Source organism: Rhipicephalus sanguineus, chromosome 5, assembly GCF_013339695.2.
Source record: "Rhipicephalus sanguineus isolate Rsan-2018 chromosome 5, BIME_Rsan_1.4, whole genome shotgun sequence".
Taxonomy (NCBI): domain Eukaryota; kingdom Metazoa; phylum Arthropoda; class Arachnida; order Ixodida; family Ixodidae; genus Rhipicephalus; species Rhipicephalus sanguineus.
In genome coordinates this window covers 81,770,877-81,784,410 of record NC_051180.1, presented here as the reverse complement: position 1 = coordinate 81,784,410, position 13,534 = coordinate 81,770,877, and the positions used below count along the sequence as shown (strand labels likewise).

Sequence of the window (13,534 nt, the reverse complement as noted above, 5' to 3'; positions counted from 1 at the left end):
ATCTTCACTTATGAGAAGGCTGACAGCCACTCAAGTATTTTGTTTGGCTTTCAGCCTGTCGACTCTGGACAAACAATACCGGAGCCACTCAGGAGAGGCCAGGCAATACTTCAGCCAGTTCTGAGGAGTTGTCCTGGCTCTGTGGAGGCAGTGTATTGGATGGGCAAGCTCAAGTACCTGTCAAGTAACAAAATTCCTACGCTGTACAAAGAGGCATGAAAGGAACTATAAAAAGGAATATTAAAATAGGCTAGGCTATTGAATTTTACCCCAGAAGTCTTGAATGTACAAAGATGATAATTAATTGATTAACTTACTAGATACAATGTCAATGGGATCAGTAGCACAGTTTCCTCACGAAATTCAAGATGACAATGACGGGTACATTACGCTTCATTTGCTACACAAGTAAATAATGATTTTTCCACTGAAGACAGTAACAGTCTTTGAAAGCCTAATCTGTAGAGCTGTGCGAATAGCAAAATTTTGGGTGCGAAGCGAATTCGAATAATAAAGATTGAGTGCGAATCGAATCGAACAATTTCGAATAATTTTCGAATATTTCTCAAACATTTTTCGAATAATTCGAAGTGAAATTACAGAAAAAGTTGCCGAGAATCCCTAAGTATGTTCTTGTGAGATAGCAACATGAAAGTGTTTCTTTTCGCGAGGTTGATGAAGCGCTGGTGGGGTCATATTTCATAGTTGTCTTTCTTATCAAGAATGAGGCAATGTAGGGGCCGAATTGTATTTATGTACATGCTTTGGTGCAACCAAAGTGTTGCCGACAACACTTTACACGTGATAGGCAGAGGTGCCATTTGCTCAGCCTCTCCTCCTCTTTCAACTTCTGTGGAAGGCCAACTGATGTGGCGGATAAGGGTGTGCTCCCTTCAAGTCCGGAGTTCCAAATCTGCCTCGTAGACGTCGATATATAAGAACATCTGAAATTTTGGATGCTAAAAAGCTTCGGCGTCCGATTTTTCAGATTTCCTGCCCAAATTTCAGGTCCAAAACAGCATTAATTGAGCCCCCAACTCTGCCATATCTTTCATCTCCATATTGGAACCAGCGTTTTCTTGAGTTAATACATTTGCGACCGTAGCGGAGCTTGAAAAGGCAGCTTTGCCGCAATACGGGAATGTGATGAGGTGAAGCATACTGAAAATCTAGGGACCACTTCCAAACGGACGTTGACTGTCTCTTGGCTGAGTTCGACCGTAACGGAGCTTGAAAGGCAGCTTTGCCGCAATACGAGAGTGTAATGAGGTGAAGCATATTGAAAATCTGAAGGGGTCACTTTCAATCGGACGTTGACTGCATTTGTCTTTGGCAAGTTCGAATAGTTCGAATAGTAAAATTTCAGTGCGAATCGAATCGAATAGCAAACACTATTAGAAAAATATTCGAAATTTCGAATATTCGCACACCCCTACTAATCTGTTAATCTGTGAGACTCTATATAATTAGTTTTCTTTTCTTAATGTTCCTTTAAAACAAGAGTAGCATAAAAACTCTCCAGGAGCATCAGAAGTGTATGGTGTGCGAGAAGAAAAAGGGGGGTAGTGAAAATCCAATGTGATGGGCACTGTATAGCTACCATTATGATATCAAACCAGAATGTCCATTATCTCTCTTGTGAATGAGAGAAATGCCATTATTAAATATAAGTGTGGCATAAAATTGCTCGACGTGACATTGCAAGCTGGTACAGTAGCGAAGGTTGTTGATTATGTGGTCGTGTTTATTGTGTGTCATTGCTTATTTGCAGTAGGCAACGGATGTACTTTAGTGAGTGGCATCACATCACTTTTAATATAGTTTCCACTAGAGATATATTAACACTGCATGGAACATACCACTGACGTAGTCAGGGGAGGGGGGTTGGAGGGGTTCAACCCCACCCCCCACCCCTCGAAATTTTTCAATTTTGCATGTGTATACATATACAGGCACACATAAAAATGTATGCATGAACATACATAAAGTATGGTTAACCACTCCCCTCCTCTAAAAAAAAAAATCTGGATGTGCTACTGGAACATACAATACTCATAATTGTTACATATTCCTATCAAACAAATCACCATCATCACTTTATGATGATGATTGTGATACAGAACCAGAGGCACTTTTCACTGTAAGTCTTCGTTTCTTCTTTTTGTTACAATATGTCATCTACTTCACTGGTCTCGCACACTCGTGCAGAATTATAGTACTGTCATTTTCACTGTGTTCACGTCAGTTTAAGAAACTAGAATTTACACAATGAAAAGTCAAGTCACAAATAATCACTGCGCATTTGCAGATCTTGCAATGCATTCCATGGTGAGCAGGCTTGGCGTGCAGTGTTCTAAAGACAAAATTAAAAACTTAATTGATGTCTGTTAATTACTCTACTGTAGATGACTTGGTACAGGCCCAGTCTCTGCTCTCCAAGTGCACGCAACAGTACTCCAGCTTCACAAGCGCACAACTGCTGCTGGCACAGATGCACATCCACCAAGGGAACACCAAGAGTGCCAGCCAATTACTGGAAACAGCACTCAGCTATGACTTCGAGGTAGGAGTGCTTACTTTCTGAGACACGTAATCTAAGTAGCTGTGCGATCACATCATGTCATGAATACCAAATGACGCTAAGCACGACCTAGGTGTATAGACTTATTCAACAGTCGAGCAGGATATCACTGCTCTCCAAGGATTATGTTAAGTACTATGTGGGGGTGCACAAAAACCGAGAGTCTGGGAAATAACAGCCAAAACCTTGTCTTGTGAAGCAAACTGTTCCAGAAGAAACTGAGTCTATGTTCTAGTGATTGCAGAAGTGCAACAGCTATTACTATTCACTAGTTAGAGTGAAGACTGATAGCTATTGTACTCTCAGCAATCCTGCAGCAGTTTGCTAAAATCTATGGAGCAAACTACACAATGATGAGAGCTCATGGTAGCGTTGTTACAGCAGTGACAAAGAGAAAGAAAATAAGAGATGAGAGGCTCCCGTGCAAGAAGGAATGGGATAAGAGAATAGGTGTGTGCAAGGTTCTCCATTAGGGGGGGCCAGGTTTGACTCAGTGGTCGAGTGGCCAAAAGAAAAGCTCCGAATGTTCTCACAAATGGCTTGCATTGGTCCCCCGCTTTCAAGAGTAAAGGTAGGAAGTAAACAGATCTTCGAATTCAACATCAGGGGACCTAGATCGCCATTATCGTCAAAAAACATGTGTAGCCATAACCCTGCGCATTAAAAGATGATGCCAGAGGTCCGACTGAGTAAAGGTGTAAGGCAGAATGGACGCCCCCTTTAGGTGATCAGATGGGGGCGGGGAATGCTCCCCCTGCTTCCCCCGTGCACACCTATGGATAAGAGTATATAGAACATAGGAAGATACGAAGAGACTCCGTTTGCCAAGCACGATAAGCATGCCCGACGATGATTGAATTGAGTCATAGTGCGTGCCATGCAGTGGCAGCAATAATTCATGGCTGTGAAGGCACAAGAAAAGGGCAATGTAATCTACAGAGATACAAGAGAATCGACAACTGGGCTAGTTGGTTGAAATGCATGGTTTGACTGATCTAAGCGCACGCAGATGAAGTCCTGTTGTCGCCCCTTTTTCGTCTTCGTCTGCGTGCACTTAGATCAGTCAAACCATACAGAGATACGAATGGAATAAATGCCTGCAAGTCTCAGTAAAGGAGTATTTGTCCTCAGAAGCACAGGAATTAGCAACAAGGAAAGGGGTTGTTAAGAATGTCTGGCTGAGTGTGCAAATAAGTGCCCATATGATGATGCTGGAATGATAACAGTGCTTTAAACCACTCCACCAGGTGAGGGAAAAGCCCATATTTCACATCATCAAGGCTAAGATACTGAAAGAACAAGGCGACTACCAGGAGGCAGTGCAGCTGTTGAATGCTGCCATGGCGCTATGCACTGCACCTGTGTCAAGTATGTGAACTCCAACATCTCGTGTAATATGTTTATAAATTCACTCTAGTAAAATTTTAACTTCTTTAGCCACATCTCGCAAGAACCGGAAGCAAGAGCTGACCTCGAGCGACAAGCTGTCTTTGTACCTTGAGCTTGCCGATGTGTATGGAAAGCTAGACCAGCAGGTGAGCATTTGATCTTTGCTAGCATTTAATCAGAGGCAAATATTCCGTTTTATTACTGAACTTACTCTGTTATGAAGATTTGTTTATAAAAGGACAAAAAGAAATTATGTTCTGGCTATGTGGTACGTGGTACCGGGGCACAAGACTATCAAGAACCTGGTACCACAGGCCAAATGGTACCTGGCATTCCTGGTATCTGAATCCCAGATAAAAAAGCAAGCAGCATAACTGTAGCCACTGAGGTGATCATTCATAATTCATCACACTGAAGCATCCAGTGAAAGAATTTTTGATAACGTCATACACCACTCTGCTTTACATAAAAGTGTGGTTAATAACATTTTTAATAACTTGAGAGCACTGAGCTCGGACAGCCGGCTTTTTGTCCACTGCCCACATCATCATTGTCTTTTGATGTTTGAAATGGATTGAACTGAATTGAACTTATCTTGTTTTCCTATCACTTCAACAGCACGAGGCAGTAAGAGTGATGCAAGAAGCTGCCAGTGAATTCCGAGGCACACCGGAGGAAACACGCGTGAGCATTGCAAGCTGTGAACTGGCTCTTGCACGGGGCGACGTGGAAGAAGCTCTGTCCCTGCTACGCAACATTGGGCCAGACCAACCTTACTTCCAACAGGCCCGGGAGAAGATGGCCGACATTTACTTGAACTACAGGAAGGACCCCCGCCTGTATGCCAGCTGCTATAGGTATGTGAAACATATAACACTGTCTCATAGACAATTACTCCCGAGAGCTGAAATGCGTTTCTTGCTTTCTTTTTTTTTCCTCTGACCTCCTCACAATTGTTCAGGGAAATTATTGAGAAGTTTCCAGTCCCACAGTCATACTTAATGCTTGGTGATGCTTACATGAAAATACAAGAGGTAAGTGTTAACTGCAGATGTACAGCAGTCTTTAAAATGGGGTCAATTCCATTGCAAATTATCCCTATAACAGCATCAGTGAAAATGTTATTTCTGTTGTAGCCAGACAATGCCATTGGGGCATATGAGCAAGCTTTACGCAAGAATCCCAAAGACAGTGCAGTGGCACGAAAGATCGGTCAGGCACTCATCAAGACACATCAGTTTGAGAGGGTAGGTACTGAACAGTACTTTGCAATTGGCCATCCTTTGGTTCCAGATTGCAAATTACAGTGGCTGTAAGCACAAAAGCAGAATTTCTGTCCTATTTCTTCTGTGCTGTGCTACTCGCATATGCCTACTTGAGAAAGAACAGCAATTTAGGCTGTTTGAAAATGAGTAGCCGTGTATGCTGCTATATCTGTGAAGAGGAAAATGACTTGCAGCCTTATGTTTTGCTTTTTTCAGGCTATTACATACTACAAGGCTGCTATAAAGTCTGGAGGACAACCACAGATGAAGTGAGTTTACGTGGCTATCATGCGAAATTCGAACAAAGTATTTTTTTCCGTACTGTAGTTTACAGAGGTGTGCCTTATTTTCCTGCTGTTTATGACCACTCTATTGAAGGTATGACTTGGCTGAACTGTTGGCAAAAATAAAGAGATATCAGGATGCAGAGGATGCCATCAATGCTGCTCTTGGAACACTTCAAAAGGGTATGCTTTCTTCGTGTTAAAACTCCAAAGGTAAAATGTAAAGACAGTTGAAAATAGAACTAATATACTCTAGAACAATCAGATTTCAAACCACTTTCACTCAGCTCACTAACACTTTTCTGTAATGATCTAAGTTTCTTGCAATGCAGCACATTCTCAATTCATTGAATAATATATTCCTCAACACTGTGACATGTTTTGCTTGTTTCACAACTGTACGTGCAGTCAGCAGTGGTGTAGCATAAAAATGATCCTTACGAGTAATTTCTTTTTTTCATCTCCTGTACTATTTATTCAATTTGACAATGACAACACATATTCACCATGATATTGCTAAATGACTTCCCAAATATAACCTCTAGGCTTACATGTTGTCTTTTTCTATTAGAACCTGACCTCACAAGCTTGCAGTGGGAATCAAAGTTCTATCTGTTACTCGCTCAAGTTCATCAAAATGATCACAAGGATGATGCATCAGTAAAAGATCTCAACAAGGCTTTTGAAGCTCAAAGTAGGTAAGTAAGTAACAACTTCAAAGGAAACAATTTAAGAATGACATCTCTATTAGTCACAAACTTCCACAGTAGGCTGTACCTATAACCATCAACCTTCACATGTGTTGGTCTTTTGTACTCACAATTCTCAGCTCGCAACACGTGCAAGCAATGGCTAGCTTTTACATGATAGATTAATCATAATGTAGACATCAGCCTAAAAATTCAGAACGTTTGAGTTGATGAGACTTCTGGCATTAGTGGAGTCATTGTCAAGTTGTGATGCCTACAAAACAGAGAGATTGAGGTATAGAGCTACTGAACTTCCTGTGACATCATGTAGTACTATACTCTGTATAATACAGTAGCTTGATACTTTTACAACAGCTGCCTTGAGCTGATCTTTCTATCACGTTGCAGAAGTATCTCATCTTACTAGTCTAATGAAATTCCAGTAGCATATACAACATAAGGTCGATAATATCAATTGGGACACTGCCTACAGTATTGTAAAATTCCCTCTCTCTTTTCTTTTTTCCATCAGAGTAATGCTTCGCGTGCCTCAAGAGCAACCAGATTCCCTCCAAGAACAGAGACAACTCGCAATTGTGTACGTCTTCATCTCTTGCTTGTATAAGGCACCAAATGCTGTATCAGGCTCTTGTAAAATTTATTTTCCTATTTCAATTCACAGTATCTGCAAAAGCCTTGCTGAGCATAGCGAGCTCAAGAGAGATTACATTCCAGCGGCCAGGTTCTACAAACAGGCGCTCAGCTACGATTCTGCCAACAAAGAGGTACGCATTGAAAATGTCACAACCCTAAGTGACAGACAGAGCAATGAACGAAAGAAGGGAATTGGGTGTATTATCCGAAGGTTGCAGGTTCAGTTCCTGCCAGCAGCAAGTTGTCTTTTCATCCACTTTAATTTCTTCAGAGTTAGGTATATCACAATAACTACAATCCAGTTAAAAGACTGCAAATAATGTCCCTAATGCCTCATTGGGGTGGTGTGTAACATAACGAAATGGTTATTACGATGGTTGTTTTCCATTGCTCAGATTCTCCTGGCCCTTGCAAAGTTGGAGATGACCTCGAACAACCTTGAATCCGCTAAGCAGTACTGTAACACAGTTCTGCAGCTTGAAAAAAACAATGACACTGCCACACTGGTATGTTGCACGACTTACACTTCTTGCACTTACACTTATGTAGAAGAAAACTCCCTTTAGTGTTTTGTTTCATAGTGGAAACCATACAGATGGCATCATAATTAAAGTAAATTCTCTCTTCCCTTTGCTATTTTCCTCAATCGCAGATGATGGCAGACCTCATGTTCAGGAAAACAGACTTGGAATCATCCATGTTTCATTTTCAGCAGCTGCTAGAGAGGAAACCAGGTGAGCTAACAGAGTCCCTTGTTCTTTCTTCATTTCCTTTTGATAAAGATTTAGCACATTCAACCAACAAAATGAGGCGTAAACACTATGGACATACCACGCACCTGGACACACAGTTACAAAGACAGTACTTGCTCGTTTAGTGACCATAGAATGCATGAACAGAATGTAGTGTGAGCACTGTGAACAAAAAAGACGAAAACGTTTACACATCATGGTGGCTTGATGACTATGGCATTGTGGAGCTAAACAACATTTACATGTGGGCTGGAATTTACCAACAAGAGGACACAGGTTCGGCTCGCACTCGCAGTCATGACAGCTGTACTTCGAGGGAGTCAAAATGCAAAGAATGCACACGTACGCAGATTTAAGTGCACGCTAAAGAGCCCCAGGTGGTAAAATTTAACCTAGACTTCCATGCTATTGCGTGACTCAAAATCAAATCGTGGTTCTGGTACATAAAACCCCAGAATTTGTACTAGATGCTTACTTTGAAAACACAAGACTGGAGGCACTTAGAGTGAAACACAGAAGGGCGTGAAACTTCACTCTAAAGCCACATAAATAATAATCGAAACAGTGCGCCATGTGGCACCTTTGTTATATTTGAAATGTTCCATAAAGAGATGCTAAGTCTTACAAATATGTGGAGTGAAATAATTATATACACTCAAAAGCAAGAACTTAAAAAAACCACTCAGAATGCAAAAGAAAGTTTTTTTTTTCTTCGCAGCTTAGTCGAGTATACATAGATCAAGTGGTACAGCTCAAATGGGGCTATTTTAAAGGGACCCAGCAACACTTCTTCAGTATGGTCAGAAAACGCTGCCGATCGGTAGTCAAGGCTCCTGAGAACACGCGAGCCAAACATTATAGCGCTGCATGTGGGCTGGATCGAACTTACACTACAAATGATGCCATATACCTAAATGACCACGCCATATGCAAAAATTTCACAGCCATTGGCTGAGTTGAGCATCGTGGGCTGCATAGTTACTGTGGCCGCCGCGGGAGGGCGCCACGTGCCTGCACGCACGCTTGCGATCACACTGAAATTAAGCTGCACATTCGAAGAAAGAAAAAAAAAAGAAGAAAAAAAAGGAAAAAGTGCTCAAGGTCATGATGCACACGCGACGTATAGCTTCTTTACCCTGTGCCATCCCTCCTTGCTTGGCTTCCAGCGCGCTCATCGGGACGAGAGAAGAGAGAAAGCAATTGCAGCACGCAACAAATCTCTGTAACTCCACTCGTACTTGACAGATTCTAAAAATTTTTTCGGCAGTCGATTCGTGAGGCAGTAAACGCCTTTAGTGAAGCCATTCAGTGGTTACTTGGAAAAGGGTTGCAGTGTCCCTTTAACTATACTGGATCATTAAGACAGTTTCATGTTACATGGCTGTGCTAGAAAAAATCTGAATTTTTAAGTGATGCTGTGGTCTCTAAACTATTTTACTTGCGAATGTGCATCAGTTGTCATTTGCTTCTAGAATCGTCAAAAGTTTGCTCCGGCCATAATTAAAGCATATGTCGTGATATTTTGAAATGGAATGATGGTTGATGCCAATCCCGTTACAGACTATTACCCCGCACTAGCCAGGCTTATAGAAGCCATGAGACGTCTCGGCAAGTTGGACCAAGCTGAGCAGTTTCTCAAGAAGGCCGCCGATCTGTTGCCACGTTCTGGAGTTAATGGGGGCTATTTCTACTGCAAAGGGCTCCACGAATGGTACTTCTTTGTTACAACATTGTTTTACACACTCAGTGCACGACAATCTATAATTAAAATATTTCTAATTTCACTTAGACCAGACACACATAAAAAACTCTGCTTTTCATGCTGTAATCTATCGTATTGTCAAGAAACACAACAGATAAAAATAAGGGGAAAATTAAAACAACGGATTTCTGCTTCTGAATTTTCAAAATGAATTTTCAAAATGCTGCATATAAAAACAGTTTTTTTTTTTTTTGTACAGGAAGAAATTGCAGAGCAAAACTGTGTGATGTGGCAAGTGCAATCTGTAATGTCACCAGGCACCAAGAGCAAAAAGCCTGAACTAGAATGATTAGCATTTTACTCTCAGTCAAAGCAGCTTCACGTCATTAAACGATAAAAATGAAGCTTGCAAAGTTATGTTCATCTAGAAGTCACATGTTGATAGAGCAGCCAATTGCAAGTTATTAGGCTGATTTTATTTCACTTTCAGCAGAAAGTGCATAACATATGCCTGCTAGTGTATGCATTGGCGTAAATCATGGGGGGGGGGTCAGGGGGGTCCTGACCCCCCCTTGTGTTCAGGCTGGGGGGGACACCCCTAGCAAGTGTCCCCCCTTGAGATTTAGCTTTAGAACATCATATACTTGAATTACTTGACAGTTATGTATAGCGCATTCAACTTTTTTTAAAGGCTGATTATTTTTTAGTGTGTACCTGTGTTCAATACCCCTCAAATGTGTCGGACTATAAAAATTGCAAAAGCCGTTCGACCGCGTCAAAAAGACAGAATATAACAATGCAATTGCTCGAGCTGGGACCCCATGCTCTTTTTAAAATTTTATTTCAAAGCATGGTTTAATTCTTGTGTAAATATAAAAATACAACCCTTATGTATAAAAACAAAATGGCCGCCATGGTCTGATGTGTGTCCCCCCTTGTGATTTTTCTCGATTTACGCCACTGAGTGTATGTATCTGTTCCTAACACATATTAGGTAGTTTGTTCCAAAATCATGTTCTATTTAGTCCTAGACAGTTAAAGTTTCTGCTTCATGTAAACATTCAAAAAGAATAGAAAGTTCTGGGGAGCTAGAATGCTGCCAGTCACATGCGCAAAGTAAATGTCAAAGAAGTGAGGCTGATGCAGAATTACGTGCTTATGCTCATCCAGGTACACAGGAAATCCAGCTGGTGCTATGAAGAGCTTCAACAAGGCCCGCTATGATCCAGATTGGGGCCTCATATCAACCTATCACATGATAGAGATATGCATCAATCCAGACAATGAAACTATTGGCGGTGAAACTTTCGACAATGGTGGGGTAATTGCAGGGTAAGACATATCAAATTCGATCAAGCTCACAATTCCCCCTTCTATCACACAACTGAATCTTTGGCCTACACTTTTATGATTAGCACACGTTGGATATGAATCATGGTTTCAGCTCAAAAATATGTATAGCCATCCCTAGCATTTTATGAAATGCACACATAGTAAATGAAAACCAGCAGATAATGAAGCCAAGGAAAGTATAGGGGATGTTAAATAATTGTACTGCTTTAAGTGTATTGTAGTAACTGTGATAAAGATGGTAAAGAAAGTAAAGTGGATGAAAAGACAACTTGCCGCCAGCAGGGACCGTTCATGCAACCTTCAGAGTATGCGCCTGATGCTCTTACCAATTAAGCCACGGCGGCGGTTGTGCCCTCATCCACTTTGGAAGGTTATTTATATACATGCAAACCCTGGGAATGTTAGTCAGCGCCGCTTGCAGCCATGATGGCGAGTATGGAACACTCTTTCTTTGCCAGTGAAGAAAGAGTGTTCCACACTCGCCGTCATCAAAGAAAGATTGTTCTCTCTTTCCGTCCACACTCGTCGTCATCAAAGAAAGAGTGTTCCACATTCTCCATCATGCAAACCATGGGAGTGTTAGCGGCACTAACACTCCCGTAGTTTGCATTCACATAAATACCTCCCAAAGTGGACGAGGGGACAACCGCAGCCATAGCTCAATAGGTAAGGTTATCGGGCGCATAATCTGAAGGTTGCATGTTCGTTCCCTGCCAGCGGCAAGTTGTCTTTTCATCCACGTTACTTTCTTCACATCTTTAGCGCAATTACTACAATACACTTAAAGCAGTACAATTAATTAACATCCCCTATACTTTCCTTGGCTTCATTATCTGCTGGTTTTCATTAACGTTGTATCAAACAAAGAAACAAGCTCTAAAAAATTCTCTTCAATCATTCATACATGTAGTAAAGTTTCTTCATGATGAGTACAGTATTGTGAAGGACCGAGTTGTGCATGACTAATTCATGCCTGCAGCATGAAGCGAGAAATATGAGACGTTATAACATATCAGAATGCTACTCCTCCCTCCTCCCTTTTTTTGTCCTATTTTCTCCTCACAGAGACAGTGCTAAGGTACACTACCACGAAGGAGCAATTCAAACTGCAGAGAGACTTCTGAATGTTTGTTTCTACACTTCTTGCCTGATTTACCTCACTGCTTTGTAGTACTGTGACAAACAATCAAAGCATGACTTTTGTTTTTGCCCCTTTAGGAGCTGAGACCAAAGATGTGTAATGACTCTGACTTCCGTCTTATGAGTAACTTTGTGCTCTTAGCCAAGAAGTCAAAGGTTGATGCTGAAATTGCCTTGAATGAGTTCCTGCAATTCAGCTCTGAAGAACGAAATGTAAGCAAAATGTTTCTCTGAAAGCCGCAAATGCATGATGAAAGTATAAAATTTTTATTGTAGCGAAATACAGTGTTCCTAGCTGCAAGTCCTAGCTTTCTTTGGAGCAGCAAAGTAATCCAGCTGCACAAGACGGCCACGCCATCAAGCAACGTTAATCAAGTGGGATGCATCCAGCAGAATGCATTGATGTAGGGCTAGTTGGTGCATATTCATAATAAACATTAGCACAAACAGCATGACATATGAAGAAGACAGGGCAAAGCACTTGTCATGTCAAGGTACCTTGACCTGTTTCCACTAAAGTTTATTGTGATAACTGAAGGATGTTGAATTTGTAATTTAGCTGAGTATATGAATTTGGCAGTAAACAAAATGAAATGCCAGGCCAGGTTCAGGAAATAAGGGCTCAATGTTCTTATAGCTCACAACCACATGAAGGAAATGAAGGCAGAGAAAGCACATATGCAGTTAACTGTCATGTTTAATTGAGATCTATAAATTATAACGTAAAGAGAAATGAAAGTGGACAAAAATATAGCTACTTACCTCTGATGAAAGCTGACCTGGCATTTTCCACATTACTTGCTGGGTTAAACACAAAGGGGGTTATGCCATAGACATACACAAATACCCAAGAAAGCTGGACACTTCGTTTTTTTTTTCTTGAAGTATTCCTATTTTCATATCAAACTGTAAAACATTTGAAAGTATTCTGAAGTATTTCTATTTTCATGTATCAAACTGTAAAACACTTGAACGTCTAAACCAGAGATTGCAGAAATGAAAACATTACTTCTTTGAAGTGACACCTTATTCAGGTTGGTTACAATGTTGCCCAAGAAGGCTGCTCTCGAGTTTCAAGTGTCTGAGCAAAAAAGTTTGACGCTAAAGCTTCTTTTATGCTGAAGTAAGTGCGGAATGCTGTACTTTGTTCTGAAAGTCTGGTTGCTGTGGTGATGAAGCTCTTTGTTTTACTCCAGAAAGACCATGTAGGTGCCATATTGGGCATAGCGACTGCCCAGATGATCCTCAAGCAGGTACCCAGAGCCAGAAATCAGCTCAAACGAGTGATGAAAGCTCCCTGGAACTTTGGGGTCAGTGTGAATGAAAGAGATTGTTCTTAGCTTGACTACAGAAGTGTGTGTCATAGATAATAAAAGCAAGAGTTCCCTACTTCTTTTGCAGGATGCAGAATACCTGGAAAAGTGCTGGGTTCTTCTTGCTGACATTTACATCCAGGTACGTTTGAGAGAGCGAACAGGTGTAGCTTGTTATCCAGTTGAGATTGAGAGAAATAAGAGGAAGTTAGTTGGACAGGTGATATAATGGATAGAGCAGATGAGTGTGTTTCTATTAAAGTGAAAGCATAGAATGGTTGCAAAGGGGAAGGAAATTCCAGTTGAAGATGACATACAGGCAGTGCAGTGTACAGGAAGGTAAAAGGTTTGCAAGCGTAAAATGGAGTCAGCTGGTAGATGACTGGAGTAATCGGAAATGTTCAGAAGAGCC

The 13,534-nt window shown here is 41.2% G+C and overlaps 1 protein-coding gene across 1 annotated transcript in view; it reads left to right on the top strand.

Annotated features, from left to right (window-relative positions):
* LOC119393865 (tetratricopeptide repeat protein 21B) overlaps positions 1–13,534 on the top strand; it is a 40,003-nt gene that overhangs the window by 21,968 nt on the left and 4,501 nt on the right. Inside the window, exons 13-32 of the mRNA XM_037661046.2 lie at positions 55–184; positions 2,406–2,563; positions 3,829–3,949; positions 4,019–4,116; positions 4,589–4,827; positions 4,932–5,004; positions 5,107–5,217; positions 5,452–5,504; positions 5,614–5,702; positions 6,091–6,217; positions 6,741–6,806; positions 6,891–6,993; positions 7,258–7,368; positions 7,515–7,596; positions 9,175–9,325; positions 10,487–10,648; positions 11,735–11,795; positions 11,888–12,022; positions 13,006–13,119; positions 13,211–13,264. Of these exons, the coding sequence (XP_037516974.1) occupies positions 55–184; positions 2,406–2,563; positions 3,829–3,949; positions 4,019–4,116; positions 4,589–4,827; positions 4,932–5,004; positions 5,107–5,217; positions 5,452–5,504; positions 5,614–5,702; positions 6,091–6,217; positions 6,741–6,806; positions 6,891–6,993; positions 7,258–7,368; positions 7,515–7,596; positions 9,175–9,325; positions 10,487–10,648; positions 11,735–11,795; positions 11,888–12,022; positions 13,006–13,119; positions 13,211–13,264 (2,238 nt within the window). The remainder of the gene's footprint in view (positions 1–54; positions 185–2,405; positions 2,564–3,828; positions 3,950–4,018; positions 4,117–4,588; positions 4,828–4,931; positions 5,005–5,106; positions 5,218–5,451; positions 5,505–5,613; positions 5,703–6,090; positions 6,218–6,740; positions 6,807–6,890; positions 6,994–7,257; positions 7,369–7,514; positions 7,597–9,174; positions 9,326–10,486; positions 10,649–11,734; positions 11,796–11,887; positions 12,023–13,005; positions 13,120–13,210; positions 13,265–13,534) is intronic.